The following is a 17,500-nucleotide window of genomic DNA, read 5'->3' as shown; positions in this document are numbered from 1 at the left end:
ATCTATATAGAACCGTATATCATAGATCTGTCTATCTATATAGAGCCGTATGATATCATAGATCTATCTATCTATATAGAACCGTATGATACCATAGATCTATCTATCTATATAGAGCCGTATGATATCATAGATCCGTATAGAAACATAGACCCGTATAATACCATAGATCTATCGATGCATGACCATACAGGTGTGTGATGTAAGCGTGGGCATCTCTCTATAGCTATATGAGCCCGTTCTCATTGACCAGTCATGCACACGTGAATGTGATGCCGTGTGTCTGGTCTCGGGGAGGGGAGAGGAGGGGGGACGTACCACCACCCTACCCCCCCCCCCTCTCCACTTCCAGATATAAAAGCTTTTGAAATACGACCCTCCCCCTCCGATCCTCCCCCCCTCTCTGCGTCCCTCCCTTCCCCTCCCTCTCCTTCCCTCTCCCCTCTTCCCTCCCCTCCCCTCCCCCCAGTCTCTCTATCTCCCCGTGTTATTGTTGACGACGGGGTTCAAGTGGGGCGGGGGGGATGGGGGGAGGGGGGAGGGGAGGGGGCGCAGGGGTGATGCCTTGCCTTCTTGCCTCCCCTCCCCCCCCCTCCCCCTTCTTTCCCCGCCCGCCCACCCACCCATCATGGCAGATAAGATAAGGCCGAGCGTCGACACACACACACACACACACACACACACACACACACACACACACACACACAGACAGACACTCAGAAGTGCGACGCAAGCGTCAACACCTGATTGTAGTGCATCAACACCTGAGTGTAGCGCATCAACCAACGCACCTCTCTCTCTCTCTCTCTCTCTCTCTCTCTCTCTCTCTCTCTCTCTCTCTCTCTCTCTCTCTCTCTCTCTCAGGTCCCCCCCACGTCTTCATCATCAGGTCCCCCCCACGTCTTCATCATCAGGTCCCCCCCACGTCTTCATCATCAGGTCCCCCCCACGTCTTCATCATCAGGTCCCCCCCACGTCTTCATCATCAGGTCCCCCCCACGTCTTCATCTTCAGGTCCCCCCACGTCTTCTTCCTCAGGCCCCCCCACGTCTTCATCATCAGGTCCCCCCCACGTCTTCATCATCAGGTCCCCCCACGTCTTCATCATCAGGTCCCCCCACGTCTTCATCATCAGGTCCCCCCACGTCTTCATCATCAGGTCCCCCCCCACGTCTTCATCATCAGGTCCCCCCCACGTCTTCATCATCAGGTCCCCCCCACGTCTTCATCATCAGGTCCCCCACGCTCACTCAGGTCCCCCCACGTCTTCATCATCAGGTCCCCCCCGTGCGTGTGGATGACCCACGTCTCCCTCCTGGACCGTCGTCCGCGTCCCCGCTTGGACCCGGACCCCCCCCCGCTCGTCGACGTAGTTCGTCCTGTATTGTGTTATTGTCTTTCCCAGGATAGACTCCACCACCACCACCAGCCACCACCACACACACCTGTTGATGGTGTCGCTTACCTCCTCCGCCGCCTCCGGCCCTCAGGCCCTTGGGTTTAATGGCTCCCCTGGACTGCTGTAGATGCATTTCCTCTAACCCTTCCTCCCCTCCCGCAGCCCTCAGGGTCTAGACGGTATTAAACCTTATGTAAGGTTGGGTCTCCAGCCAGCCCCGCACCCACTCGCCCCCCACAGCCATGGTGTGTCGTAGGTGAAATAGAGATTTTATAACGGTATTTCAACTGGGTTATTGGACAACAGAGGACCTGGCTTAGAGCGCCTTTGATTGACTAAGACCTTCCGTTGAGTGCATTTTGTGTCTTCTGTTGTTTAGCACTGTTATGACACAACAGATGGGTCTGTTTGGGTCCAGTCTAGGAGTGACAGTGGCTTCTGTTGTTTAGAACCGTTATGACACAACAGATGGGTCTGTTTGGGTCCAATCTAGGAGTGACAGTGGCTTCTGTTATGTAGCACCGTTATGACACAACAGATGGGTCTGTTTGGGTCCAGTCTAGGAGTGACAGTGGCTTCTGTTATGTAGCACCGTTATGACACAACAGATGGGTCTGTTTGGGTCCAGTCTAGGAGTGACAGTGGCTTCTGTTGTGTACTGTTGCGCCACAACAGATGGCCTTTTTTGGTACGACCTATTCATGAGGGAGACAATAGCTTCTGTTCTTCTGTTTCCTGTTCTGTTGGGTCAGGACGGAGGCGCGAGACCTATCTATTTCCAGCAACCTGGAAACCTCATATTCTCTTGTGTATTATCTGGTCCATCACCTGGTCCAGTGTGCGTGGGCCAGTGGGTGTAGCGTCCATCACCTGGTCCAGTGTACGTGGACCAGTGGGTGTACCGGGGGGGGGGAGGGAAGAGTTGGACCGGAGGCTTGGGGGAGGGGGGGTAAAAAGTTGGGCCACAAACATGGAGAAGATGAAGAAGAAGAAAAGGAGAAGGAAGAAGAAGAAGAAGAAGAAGAAGAAGAAGAAAAGGAAGAAGGAGAAGAAAAGTAGAAGAAGAAGAAGAAAGAAGAATAGGAAGAAGAAGAAGAAGAAGAATAGAAGAAGAAGAAGAAAAAGAAGAAGAAGAAGAGGAAGAAGAGGAAATGAGGAAGGCAGATGTAGAGACACACGTTGGATAGATATGGGAGATGAGACCGACCCAGAGGGCCGGCCACATGTTTACTACCCCTGTAATGGTGTATATATATATATATATATATATATATATATATATATATATATATATATATATATATATATATATATGCTGACGTCCACCTCCACCTCGCCTATCCATGCAGACCATCCTACCATCCTCTGCTGTCCATCCACACACACACGCGCGTGCGTATGTGTGTGTGTGTGTGTGTGTGTGTGTGTGCGTGTGTGTGTGTGTGTGTGTGTCTGTGTGTGTGTGTCTGTGTGTGTGTGTGTTATAGTGGCTCTGCGTCACCTCATAACTGGGATGTGGTGGTCCTACACCACCTCCCTCCTCCTCCTCCTCCTCCTCCTCTCCCTCCTCCTCCTCCTCCTCCTCCTCCTCCTCCTCCTCCTCCTCCTCCTCTCCCTCCTCCTCCTCCTCCTCCTCCTCCTCCTCCTCCTGATCCTCCTCCTCCTCCTCCTCCTCCTCCTCACCCAGAACCCCGGGTCCTGGAATGTGAGGTTACCGTCGGCGCGCTAAACTTAGCGCACCGACGAAGCTATTACGGCTCTTCCCCTCCCCCCTCCCCCCCCTCCCCCCTCCTCCTGGTAACGTCGCTAATAATAGCGAGTGTGGGGGGGAGAGGGGGGGTAAGAGGGGGGGGTTGTGACTTCATTAGCAGGTGCGTGTGGCTCACGCCGTGGCTCGCTCATGTCCACACACACCCACTTCCCTCATGACATGAGGGGCGTCCCTCACGGGCCTGTGGTAATGAGGGGCACGTGGATATGGTTCAAGGCACGGTCGACGACCAAGGCGATGGAGTGGGTGTGATTTGATCGTTAGTGATCTGGCCTGTGATTGGCGGGTGCGTTATGTAGACTGGTGGTGGGTCGTGTGTGTGTTGGTGTGGTGGGTTGGGTGTGTGTAGGGGTGTGTGTGTGTATATGTGTGTGTGGGTGTGGTGGATGGGTGTGTGTAGGGGTGTGTGTGTGTATATGTGTGTGTGGGTGTGGTGGGTGGGTTTGTGTGTTGTGGGTGGGTGTGAGGGGTGGGTGGGTGTGTGTGTGTGGGGGGTGTGTGGGGTGGGTGGGTGTGTGTGTGGGTGGTGGGTGGGTGTGTGTATGGGTGGTGGGTGGGTGGGTGTGTGTATTGGTGGTGGGTGTGTGTGTGTGTGGTGGGTGTGTGTGTGTGTGTGTGTGGTGGGTGGGTGGGTGTGTGTGTGTGTGGGTGTGGTGGGTGGGTGTTTGTGGGGTGGGTGGGTGGGTGTGTGTTTTGTAGACAGTGGTACAGGTGTTGTGCAGGTTGTGGTACAGGTGTTGTGTAGACAGTGGTACAGGTGTTGATGGTACAGGTGTTGTGTCGACAGTGGCACAGGTGTTGTGTAGACAGTGGTGCAGGTGTTGATGGTACAGGTGTTGTGTAGACAGTGGTGCAGGTGTTGATGGTACAGGTGTTGTGTCGACAGTGGTACAGGTGTTGTGTAGAGAGTGGTGCAGGTGTTGATGGTACAGGTGTTGTGTCGACAGTGGTACAGGTGTTGTGTAGAGAGTGGTGCAGGTGTTGATGGTACAGGTGTTGTGTCGACAGTGGTACAGGTCTTGTGTAGACAGTGGTGCAGGTGTTGATGGTACAGGTGTTGTGTCGACAGTGGTACAGGTGTTGTGTAGAGAGTGGTGCAGGTGTTGATGGTACAGGTGTTGTGTCGACAGTGGTACAGGTGTTGTGTAGAGAGTGGTGCAGGTGTTGATGGTACAGGTGTTGTGTAGACAGTGGTGCAGGTGTTGTGCAGGTGTTGATGGTACTCGGGGGGGGGGGGGGCACTATGGATCGTTCACTGAAGGTGTGTTAAAGTAGCAGGTGTTCGAGCACCACCTGCCCTCCAAAAATAGATCTCGCATGTCCCGGGCTCCTCCTCCCCCCCCACGCTGTCACCATCCCCCCACCTGTCTCAGGACGGAGAAGAAAGTCTCCCGTCTTAGGTCCCCTCCGTCCCATACAGCCGTCTGTCCCAAGACGGAGGAGAAAGCCTCCCGTCTTAGGTCCCCTCTGTCCCATACAGCCGTCTGTCTCAAGACGGAGAAGAAAGTCTCCTGTCTTAGGTCCCCTCTGTCCCATACAGCAGTCTGTCTCAAGACGGAGAAGAAAGCCTCCCGTCTTAGGTCCTCTCCATCCCATACAGCCGTCTGTCTCGGGACGGAGGAGACAGCCTCCCGTCTTAGGTCCCCTCCGTCCCATACAGCCGTCTGTCTCGAGACGGACGGAGACCTGTCTTAGGTCCCCTCCGTCTACGGTGTAGCAGACTTCATTGGCTAAGAAATAGATTGCTAGTACGTAAATATATCATAAATTGCTTACTTTATTTGTGCACGACGGTACGACTCCTTGAGCACGACGGTACGACCCTTGTGCATGACGGTACGACCCTTGAGCACGACGGTACGATCCTTTGAGCACGACGGTACGATCCTTTGAACACGACGGTACGATCCTTTGAACACGACGGTGCGACCCTTGAACACGACGGTACGACCCTTGTGCACGACGGTACGACCCTTGAGCACGACGATACGACCCCTTGAGCACGACGGTACGACCTTTGAGCACGACGATACGACCCTTGAGCACGACGGTACGGCCCCTTGAACACGACGGTACGACCACTTGAGCACGACGGTACGACTCCTTGAGCACGACGGTAAGACCCTTGAGCACGACGGTACGACCCTTGTGCACGACGGTACGACCCTTGAGCACGACGGTACGACCATTGAGCACGAAGGTACGACCCTTGTGCACGACGGTACGACCCCTGAGCACGACGGTACGACCCTTGAGCACGACGGTACGACCCCTGAGCACGATCGTACGACCTTTGACCTGACCTGGAAAGCTGATGTTAAAGAATGAGGAAAGTTGAAATTTATCATTCTTAATGATAATGATAATAATATATGTATAAACAATAATTAAGTTATATTCAAATAAAAAACCAATAAAGTGTTTATTTCACTTTACAGTTAGCCTGTTTAACAGCAAAATTGCGAGTACACACACACACACACACACACACACACACACACACACACACACACACACACACACAAGTGAGTCCCCCATTATCCGTCACAAATTATTATTATTATTATTTATTCTTTATTTATATAAATCATGTATTTGTAATGAAAAAAAAAAAGACATCTTTGACTCCTTAATTGTTAAACTGGGTCGAAATCTTGATCATATCTGGAGTTATCTTTGAATATAGTCAAGTGCTTAGAGAATAATATATTACGTTTAATATTTATATTTACTTGAGAGATATTCATAGAAAACGGGCATCTTCTAAAAACCCTCGGAGCCAGACAGGTTTTTAAGATGTAGTTGTGAATAAAGACGAGAATATACAGTGTGGAGACATACATAGATTTTGACGAAATATTCATCCAAGTAAAAAGAATATGTAAATATTCACAATTCTAACTCGGTAAATAGATTTAGTGCCTCGGGTTTTTTTTTTCTAAACCACAGATAAACCTTTTTGCAAGTCGGTTTTTATACCCTTTTGGCTATGAGTTTCTTTTTTAAGTGCTTTGATCCTATTAATATGTCTGGTTTTTAAAGTGTGAGACTTAGAGCGAGTAGGTTTTTAAATTAAGCCATTTAGCATGTTGGTTTTTAAGCATTTTTCCTTTTAAAAAAACCTATTGACGCTTGTATACATTTAAGCCCTTTTACTTTCACAGGTTTTAGTATATAAACTAAAGCTTCAAGCATGTGGTTTTTAAAGTCTTAGTAATTTAACATGTTGGTTTTCTAGTTTAAGCTGATTAGCATACTGGTTTTTAAGTTGTCTGATTTTATTAAACATGTATATTTCAGTATTCTTAAAACCTCACTGTACTGTGTGTCTGGTTTTAGACAATTTCTGTTTTAAGGCAGTTTAAAAGTTTGAACAGCTTGGTATTCAAACTGTTTAAGCCCACTATTAATATGTCTATTTTCAAGCTGTTTAGAAATTGTATCGTGACGGTTTTTGGCTGGATTGAAAGAGTTTTAAGCTTTTTAGAAAGTTTGGTGTGAAGCAGTTTAAGCCTTTTATCATAGTTGTTTTAAAACAGTTTAAGCCTTTTAGTATACCGGTTTGTATAAACACTTTGATCCTTTTATCACCTAGGTTTTTTTTTAGAACACTTTAAGCCATTTAGGATGTAGGTGTTTTAAAATACTTAGGTTTGCTTTTATTGGTATGGTTAACTTTTAGTGGAACCGAATTGGAGTTCATTCTAGCATAGTCCCTCCAAAATAATTGCCATTCTCTCTCTTATGGTTACGTTTTCTATCATATAGTATGGCAAACTCTCCTATTTCGACCGGGTGTTAGAAGAAGTGCAGGCGTACCGCCAATTCCTCATTCTAACTAAACATTCATTAATATTCATACATACCAACCATCAGCTTTTTCATTACGGTGACCTCATCTGTGATATGTGGCGCCCCCTTGCTGGTAATCACCCGTGGCATTCGTGGTTCCAATCGCCAATCTTTTCGCATGTAAAGCTGTTGAATATTATCCCCAATCTCTCATTAGCTTCGAATATTGTCCCCAGTCTCTCATTAGCTTCGAATATTGTCCCCAGTCTCTCATTAGCTTCGAATATTGTCCTCAGTCTCTCATTAGCTTCGAATATTGTCCCCAATCTCTCATTAGCTTCGAATATTGTCCCCAGTCTCTCATTGGCTTCGAATATTGTCCCCAGTCTCTCATTGGCTTCGAATATTGTCCCCAGTCTCTCATTGGCTTCGAATATTGTCTCCAATCTCTCATTAGCTTCGAATATTGTCCCCAGTCTCTCATTGGCTTCGAATATTGTCCCCAGTCTCTCATTAGCTTCGAATATTGTCCCCAGTCTCTCATTAGCTTCGAATATTATTGATGTCACTCCATAGATTGGTGCACCTGACCTCATTCCTAACGACTGACCATGATTAGTCGTATGGCCTTGTTAATTGGATCATTTCCCAGTTTGAATTTTAGAGTGTAGTTCAACCTTTCTATATATCTGTATCTTGACATAGCCTCTCTCTCTCTCTCTCTCTCTCTCTCTCTCTCTCTCTCTCTCTCTCTCTCTCTCTCTCTCTATCTATCTATCTATCTATCTGTCTATATATCTATCTATCAAATATTACTTTCGTAGATCTTACATCCAGTCATAATTATAGTGAATAATGATAGATATGATATTGATATTTAGTAGATAGATACATGAGTAGATGAATAGATAGATAGATATATAGATAGATAGATGATTACGTAAATGCAGTCTTTGTGGACCAGTTGGCAGGCAGTGTATAGCAGGCTTGAAGTAGCTTGTGTGACCTGACCTGACCAGGCCGGGTCACGTGACCCGACTATGCTCGGTCACGTGACCCCCGCGTGACGCTCACCACAACAACTTACTCGCGCCTCGTTTTCAAAACAACTGGTGATATATTTATTTATGTATTTATTTTGCTTTGTCGCTGTCTCCCGCGTTTGCGAGGTAGCGCAAGGAAACAGACGAAAGAAATGGCCCAACCCACCCCCATACACATGTATATACATACACGTCCACACACGCAAATATACATACCTATACATCTCAGTGTACACATATATATTACACACACAGACATATACATATATACACATGTACATAATTCACACTGTCTGCCTTTATTCATTCCCATCGCCTCCTCGCCACACATGGAATACCATCCCCCTCCCCCTCATGTGTGCGAGGTAGCGCTAGGAAAAGACAACAAAGGCCCCATTCGTTCCCACTCAGTCTCTAGCTGTCATGCAATAATGCCCGAAACCACAGCTCCCTTTCCATATCCAGGCCCCACACAACTTTCCATGGTTTACCCCAGACGCTTCACATGTCCTGATTCAATCCATTGACAGCACGTCGACCCCGGTATACCACATCAATCCAATTCACTCTATTCCTTGCCCGCCTTTCATCCTCCTGCATGTTCAGGCCCCGATCACTCAAAATCTTTTTCACTCCATCCTTCCAACTCCAATTTGGTCTCCCACATCTCCTCGTTCCCTCCACCTCCGACACATATATCCTCTTGGTCAACCTTTCCTCACTCGTTCTCTCCATGTGCCCAAACCATTTCAAAACACCCTCTTCTGCTCTCTCAACCACGCTCTTTTTATTTCCACACATCTCTCTTACCCTTACATTACTTATTCGATCAAACCACCTCACACCACACAATGTCCTCAAACATCTCATTCCCAGCACATCCATCCTCCTGCGCACAACTCTATCCATAGCCCACGCCTCGCAACCATACAACATTGTTGGAACCACTATTCCTTCAAACATAGCCATTTTTGCTTTCCGAGATAATGTTCTCGATTTCCACACATTCTTCAAGGCTCCCAGGATTTTCGCCCTCTCTCCCACCCTATGATTTACTTCCGCTTCCATGGTTCCATCAGCTGCCAAATCCACTCCCAGATATCTATCTATCTATCTATCTATATATATATATATATATATATATATATATATATATATATATATATATATAACTATATAACTATATATATATATAACTATATATATATATATATATATATATATATATATATATATATATATATATATATATATTTTTTTTCTTTTCTTTTAAACTATTCGCCATTTCCCGCGTTAGCGAGGTAGCATTAAGAACAGAGGACTGGGCCTTTGAGGGAATACCCTCACCTGGCCCAATTCTCTGTTCCTTCTTTTGGAGAGAAAAAAAAAAAAAAAAATGAGAGGGGAGGATTTCCAGCCCCCCGCTCCCTCCCCTTTTAGTCGCCTTCTACGACACGCAGGGAATATATATATATATATATATATATATATATATATATATATATATATATATATATATATATATATATATATATTCCTATGAGTCCACGGGGAAAATGAAACACGAAAAGTTCCCAAGTGCACTTTCGTGTAATAATCACATCATCAGGGGAGACACAAGAGAGAAATATAACAGTCAGTTGATATACATCGAAGAGACGAAGCTAGGACGCCATTTGGGTAAACATGTGCACTAGGGAAGTTTTCGTGTTTCATTTTCCCCGTGGACTCATAGGAATATATATATATATATATATATATATATATATATATATATATATATATACTAAGCTGAAATTCGAGGTTTTTGACGTTAGGAAGGCAGGAAATCGCGGACACGGGGGTCGTAATTGGGCAATCTTGGACGTGACTCGGCGCTTCTGAGGCAAAACAGAGCTAAACCACAAGCAAAATATCCCGTCTGTTGGGGGGGGGGGGGAAATATTGTGGTGGGGATATATATATATATATATATATATATATATATATATATATATATATATATATATATATATATATATATTAGGAGACCATTATGCTAACCTGGTCTGCCTTGTGTTACATGAGTTAATGTCAGCGTTGGGTGGCTTCTGTTAATATAACATTTGGAATGTTAACTCTAGCTGCTTTGGTTTGTTGATTTAGCACTAAGATGTTAATCATGGCTTCCGTCCCTCTGTTAATTCTTTATCTCTTTCTCTCTCCTGCTGGATTTAACTAGAGAATGTTAAAGTCGGATGCCCTATGTTAATTTAGTGGCGAAACAACCTTGATGGTATTTTGGTAATGTATCATTGAAATGTTTATCGGTTACCTTGTGTTAATTTATTGACAAAATGTTAACCCTGGCTGCCTTATTTTGATTTAGAGATGAAGGGTTAATCCCTGCCGCCTTGTGTTAATTTAACATTAGAAGGTTAACCCTGGTTGCTTTATGTTAATCCAACGGTTATACATTCACCATAACTACTTTGTGGTAATAATGGTTTATCCCTGCTGCCTTTTGTTAATTTAACATTAGGTTAATCCTGGTTGCTTTATGTTAATCCAACGGTAATATGTGCACCATGAGCACTTTTGTTAATAATGTAATGTTAACCCCGGCTGTAATGTGTTGATTTCATTGCACAGTGTTAAATCTATCTTCCGTGTCACAATTTAACATTGCTGACCTTTATTGTTAATCCAACTCTGCGATGTTAATCATGTCTCTCTCGCGTTAATATTTTAGCAATGTTGGTTTCCTGTTGTTAAATTAGGTTAAATGTATTAACCCTGGATGTGTTAGATGTATTATATATAAGGTCAAATGTCCCCTCTTATTTTATTTCCTGTCTTCCTTCTGTGCAATGTTAACCTTAACTTCCAAAGCCACTCACACCCGTCCAATGTTAACTTTCTCCTCTGAGCGTTGATCTGTTAAATTCAAAGCGTTCTCTCGTATCCCTCAGATCTCTCTCTCTCTCTCTCTCTCTCTCTCTCTCTCTCTCTCTCTCTCTCTCTCTCTCTCTCTCTCTCTCTCCCCCCCCTCTCTCTCTCTCCCTCTCTCTCTCTCTCTCTCTCTCTCTCTCTCTCTCTCTCTCTCTCTCTCTCTCTCTCTCTCTCTCTCTCTCCCTCTCGAACAGGGCAGGCAGCTACCGTAGACATGTGTGGTTTCTTTGAAGTCCACTTGAGCACGACTTTTACGACCCTTCAGCACGACGACGGTACGACCCTTGAGCACAACGACGGTACGACCCTTGAGCACAACGACGGTACGACCCTTGAGCACGACGGTACGACCCTTGAGCACAACGACGGTACGACCCTTGACCACGACGGTGCGACCCATGAGCGCGAAGGTACGACCCTTCAACTCGAGGGCACGACCCTAGAGTAAGATGGCACTAAGATGTCAAGAGGCCAATCTGTCAGACATGCGGAAGGTCGTGCCGTCGTACTTAGGGGTCGTACCGTCGTGCTCAAGGGTCGTGCCGTCGTGCTTAAGCGTCGTACCCTCGTGCTTAAGCGTCGTACAGTCATGCTCAAGCGTCGTACCGTCGTGCTCAAGGGTCGTACCGTCGTGCACAAGCGTCGTACCCTCGTGGACAAGGGTCGTACCGTCGTGCTCAAGCGTCGTACCGTCGTGCACAAGCGTCGTACCGTCGTTATGCTCAAGCGTCGTACCCTCGTGCACAAGCGTCGTACCCTCGTGGACAAGGGTCGTCCCGTCGTACTCAAGGGTCGTACCGTCGTGCACAAGGGTCGTACCGTCATTGGTCACCCGGTAATCATATGGATCAAAGTCAGTAACACATGGAGCCTACCCGGCGTACAATATTAGACAGACTATCAATATCTATCCATATCTCCATCATATAGATATCGTTCAATGAACCTGCATCTATATCTATAAGTGCGCTTGTGTATCTGTATATCTACGTGTATTCTCAAATGTATATATCTATGTACGTCTGCCAGGTGAGGATATTCCCTCAGAGGCCCAGTCCTCTGTTCTTAACGCTACCTTGCTGACGAGGGAAATGGCGAATAGTTTGAAAGAAAAGAAAAGATATATATATATATATATATATATATATATATATATATATATATATATATATATATATATATATATATATATATATATGTGTGTGTACGTCTGTATCTCTACGTGTATTCTATATATATATCTATTTACGTCTGTATCTCTACGTGTATTCTTCTTTATATATCTATGTACGTCTGTGCCTCTTATCTATCTATGTAATTCTATATTTATCTACGTACCTCTGGGTAGATGATGCGAGAGAAATCTACTATGCCAGCGTCAGCCTAGCAACACCACCAACACCAGGGCAGGTGCAGTGTGTGTGTGTGTGTGTGTGTGCGTGTGTGTCTGCTGGGGATTTTAGGTTGGCGGGTCACCCACACGGCCGGCCAATCAGAACCCGCGTAGGCACCGCTCGGCCAATTAGGCGCCGGCAAGCGTGGGCGGAGCGATGCTCCCTCGGGCGTTTGGCATCTCTGGGCTGCTGAGCGAAATGGCCTCGCCCGAGCGGGTGTGTAGAATGAATAACTGGAGGGGAGGGGCAATTGTGAGGTTATCTACCTCCCTCCTCATCCCTCCTCATCCCTCTTGTTTAATTAGGCCTTGAGGTTGATGTTAATTTCGGTCGTTCGGTCGTTAGCGAGAGAGAGAGAGAGAGGGAGGGGGTGTGTGAGCGTTAAATGGATGGAGAACGAAGAGGGCAACAAGGCTGAGGGAGGGACGGAGGGAAGGAGTGAGGGAGGGAGTGGTTACCAGGGCCGGGGGTGTTTGGGTACCATGAGCTGGCTGGCTGGACTGGCTCTTGTCTCTCGTGGCAAGCAGTCAGGCAGGAGGCGAAAGGGCAAGCACCACGCACACACACACACACACGCACGCACTCACTCCCTGCGACACACGGGGTGCGCACGTACGTGCAAGGCAGGCATACATACACACAGACACACACTCACACACACTCACTCACTCATCGAGTGCGTGGCGGAAACCTCCTCACTCACACACACTCGCGTGAAGAAGAAGAAGAAGAAGAAGAAGAAGAAGGAGGAGGAGGAGGAGAAAAAAAAGGTTGTTTATATATATATATATTTATTTAAGGTTGTGGGTGGGTAGATATGAAGCCCAGTGTGAGGTGTTCAACGTGTTGTTGTGTCTTCTGCTCCAACTCGCCCATCCTGGGGGCCAAGTTGGAGACCCTGTGCTCGGCCCACAGCGACGCCCTACATCGCAAGCCCTTCAAACAAGTGAAAAGCTTCGGTAAGACTGAAAATTAACCTCCATGTACATGTTAACGAATTTATATTTATCTAGGTGGAGTGTATTATTATTATTATTATTATTATTATTATTATTATTATTATTATTATTATTTCTCTACGGTTCATTTACATGTTTGTGGAGTGTGTGTGTTTATCATTCAGTTTGGAACTCGAGGTGTCATCTCTCATCATACCAACGTGACCTGACCTGACCTAACACCCCCCCTCCAAGATAGATAGATAGATAGATATATAAATCTTGGTAAACTTCAGAAGTAAAGATGAAAACTATAAGATGAAGCTCTGAAGTCCTTTTTTTTTCTATGGTTTCAAGTCATACGTAAAGTGAATAAGCGACTCGAACCGTTTTATTAAGCTTTCTAATTCGCTTAACAAATCTATATACGTAAAAGGCTTGAAAATACTTATATATTCAAGTCTGTAAATTACTTTTGATGGATTATTTGGGATAATCCATTAACAGCTGTGTGTAACTGCTGACCAAGGCTTTCCCCAAACTTAACAAGTAAAATATACACAGAGGAATTACAAACTTAATTTCGTTTGTTGTATAATTTTTATTCTCATTAATTGATACAACTGAGGTGATTAATTGAGTAGTTAATGATATAGAGTCGGCAAAACTTTGTGTAACATTATCATGTTTATTTTTAAACCGAACGTAACGGAATTTCCCGGTGTGGTAACATTTGAAAACGTGTCTAGATAATTTGATTCATAGTCTCATACATAAAGTGTCGATAGATAGATTAGATAGATAGCACCGTAGTGCACTACGTAATTGGATGTTATTATTCATTATGTCAGCGAAATGTCCAGAAAACACCGTTAAAAAGTCCCCCTCCCTCCGTTAAGCCGGCCGGAACCTGTTGCTCATTCAAAGGTTCCACATTGTGCCTTTCACACTCATTTATTTATCTATTTATTCCTCCCTCTCCCCTCCCTTCCTTTATCTCTTTCTTTACACATCCACTCTATCACCCCCCCTGAGTTATTACGAAGTTAGGGAAATAGTCCAAGAAGTCTTATTTGTCGTTTGGAATATGTGTTGTGTGTCTGTCCACCCCCGGTAAATGATAAATGTCACACACACACACACACACACACACTAAAGGTCGTAAATGAGGAAGATAATTACGTGAATAGGCAACTCGACGTGGGCTGGAGACCCGTATGTTTTGGAAGCTTTCATTTTTCCCCCAGGATGATGGTTAAAGAGATTATGTATATATATATATGACCGACCAGATTACTGAAGTGAACGGGTTTATTATATGTGTTACTTCCTCATAAACCGAAGCTAAACCAAAACTTCGTCATGAGGTGTTAGGTAAGTTTGGATAGGATAATAATGGACATTTGTAGAGATATGTGGACCTTGCTATTCCCGTCCTGGAAGCCGTTGACCCGCCACACACCACAGCCTGATTTTTTGACGTAATTTTCTTCTCTAAGTACCGTCATATATATATATATATATATATATATATATATATATATATATATATATATATTGTACATATTTGCCATTTCCCACGTTAGTGAGGTAGCACCAAGAAGAGAGGACTGAGTGAGCCTTAAAGGGAATATCCTCACTTGGCCACCTTCTCTATTCCTTTTGGAAAGTTAAAAAAAAAAAACGGGAGGGGAGGATTTCCAGCCCCCCCCCCCCGCGCTCCCAATAGGGCATGAACATGCAGGAGGGTGAAAGGCGTGCTAGGAATAGAATGAATTGGAACGATGTGGTATACCGGGGTTGACGTGCTGTCAGTGGATTGAACCAGGGCATGTGAAGCGTTTGGGGTAAACCATGGAAAGTTCTGTGGGGCCTGGATGTGGAAAGGGAGCTGTGGTTTCGGTGCTTATTACATGACAGCTAGACACTGAGTGTGAACGAATGTGGCCTTTGTCGTCATTTCCTGGCGCTACCTCGCACACATGCGGGGTTTATCGATGCTATTTCCTGTGTGGCGGGGTAGCGACAAGAATGAAGGTAAGCAAGTATGAATATGTACGTGTATATATGTATATCTCGGCGTATGTATATGTTGATATGCATATATGTATGTATATGGGCGTGTAAGGGCGTTTATTTATATATATATATATATGTGTGTATATGAGTGGATGGGCCATTCTTCGTCTGTTTCCTGGCGCTGCCTTGCTGACGCGGGAGACGGCAATTAAGTATAATGAATAGTATATATATGAATATATTGATAGATTTAACGACTTAAATGAACATAGTCATGATGTTAATGAAGACAGCGGAGTGGGTGTGACCTGTTTTGCATATGTAAATCGGTCATGTGATTAGATTTACGATATTTTGCCGGTGAAACTAGAAAACGTAGCGTCGGGAATGGATGAATGCACTCGGCAGTTGTTTGGGCAAAAAAGTAATAATAATAATAATAATGAAATAATTGATGATAATGATAAGATAATTACTACTACTACTACTACTACTACTACCACTACTATTAATAATAATGATGATAATAATGAGAATAATGAAAGTGATGGTCGCCTGTAAACAAGGGCGAGTGGTGAAGGGGGACTTCCGGTGCGATTCGAGAATCTTCGGCGCCCGGTGAGTTCGCCAAGTCCGCCAGCTGTGACCTTAGTCGCAAGGACGGTGGCTGAGGGAGGTGGTCAGGTACACACACACACACACACACACACACACACGTGTCTCCGTTGTCACTGTGTTACCATGGGCGTCGGCATCTGTTACCCAGTGGGTTACGTTACTTGTTGTCGTCATCCGTAAGGGGGAAGGGGGGGAGGGGATTTTAGGAGGGTAGGGGGAGATTTTGTGGGGATGTGAGACGGGGGTGAGGGGGGATTTTATGTGGGGTTGTGAGGCGGGGGTGGGGGGATTTTGTGGGGATTGTGAGACGGGGATGGGGGGATTTTTTGTGGGATTGTGAGACTGGGATGGGGGGATTTTGTGGGTTTGTGAGACGGGGGTGGGGGGATTTTGTGGGGATGTGAGACGGGGTTGAGGGGAGGGGGATTTTGTGGGGTTGTGAGACGGGGTTGGGGGATTTTTTGTGGGGATGTGAGACGGGGTTGAGGGGAGGGGGATTTTTTGTGGGGATGTGAGACGGGGTTGAGGGGGTGAGGGGGGATTTTATGTGGGGGTCGGGGGAGAGACACACACATAGCGGAACCCGACACCGCCAGCGAGTCAAGTTCTGTTCATCCTTGACGTGGGGGGGAAGGAAGGAAGGAAGGAAGGGGGGGAGGGGGGTGGGGTTTAGGGTGGTGGGGTGGTGTTGGGGGGGGGGAGGGGGAGGGGGGGGACATTCAAGGCTGAGAGGAACCCCACGACCCCGGAATTCGGGGGTGAGGTTGAGGGGATGTGAGGTTTAGGGGTAGTGGGTAAGGGTGTGTGTGTGTGTGTGTGTGTGTGTGTGTGTGTGTGGCAATCAAGACTGAAAGGAACTTCAAGGCTTCGAGGAGTAGGGTGGGGGGGTGTTTTGCATGGGGGGGGGGTTGTTTCCTCCTCTTCCTCCTCCTCTCCTCTATACCCTCCTCTCTCCCCCACTCCCCCGCGCCTCCTTCCGTTTTCTAGGAGCCACGTCGTCCCCCCGTCCTCATTTGCATAGGCTTGAGGGGGGGTGGGGGTGGTTTCGCCGCGCGATGCGTATTAAAATGCCTCTCTCTCTCTCTCTCTCTCTCTCTCTCTCTCTCTCTCTCTCTCTCTCTCTCTCTCTCTCTCTCTCTCTCACACGCACACACACAAGCCGTCGCCAGGAAACGGCTTTTATTTTTTTCATTATTAAGGAAATATAATTGGTGTGTCGTTTTCGAAGAATGAGGTTTCGTCCTACCAGTGTGTGTGTGTGTGTGTGTGTGTGTGTGTGTGTGTGTGTGTGTGTGTGTGAGTGACCCAGTAGGATGGTCAGGAAGTTGTGAATGTTTCCTGTACACACACACACACACACACACACACACATAACCCTTAAAGTTATTTACCTTTAAACCTAAAAAAAAGAAGTTTTAGGTCGAAGACCCATAACACTTCATACAGTCGTCCACCTGTGTTTAAAGAATTGAATGGCTCCACTTTGCTTTATCTCTCTCTCTCTCTCTCTCTCTCTATCTCTCTCTCTCTCTCTCTCTCTCTCTCTCTCTCTCTATATATATATATATATATATATATATATATATATATATATA

General features: G+C 45.9%; 1 protein-coding gene across 1 annotated transcript in view; it reads left to right on the top strand.

Annotated features, from left to right (window-relative positions):
* Positions 1–17,500, top strand: part of LOC139751843 (microtubule-associated protein 1 light chain 3 gamma-like) — a 140,986-nt gene that overhangs the window by 53,830 nt on the left and 69,656 nt on the right. The window contains exon 2 of the mRNA XM_071667471.1: positions 13,131–13,289. Coding sequence (XP_071523572.1) covers positions 13,148–13,289 — 142 coding nt within the window. The 5' untranslated portion in view covers positions 13,131–13,147. The remainder of the gene's footprint in view (positions 1–13,130; positions 13,290–17,500) is intronic.

This window comes from Panulirus ornatus, chromosome 12 (assembly GCF_036320965.1).
Source record: "Panulirus ornatus isolate Po-2019 chromosome 12, ASM3632096v1, whole genome shotgun sequence".
In the NCBI taxonomy this organism is placed as follows: Eukaryota; Metazoa; Arthropoda; class Malacostraca; order Decapoda; family Palinuridae; genus Panulirus; species Panulirus ornatus.
The sequence above is the reverse complement of the archived record's forward strand: the minus strand, read 5'-3'. Positions and strand labels throughout refer to the sequence as shown.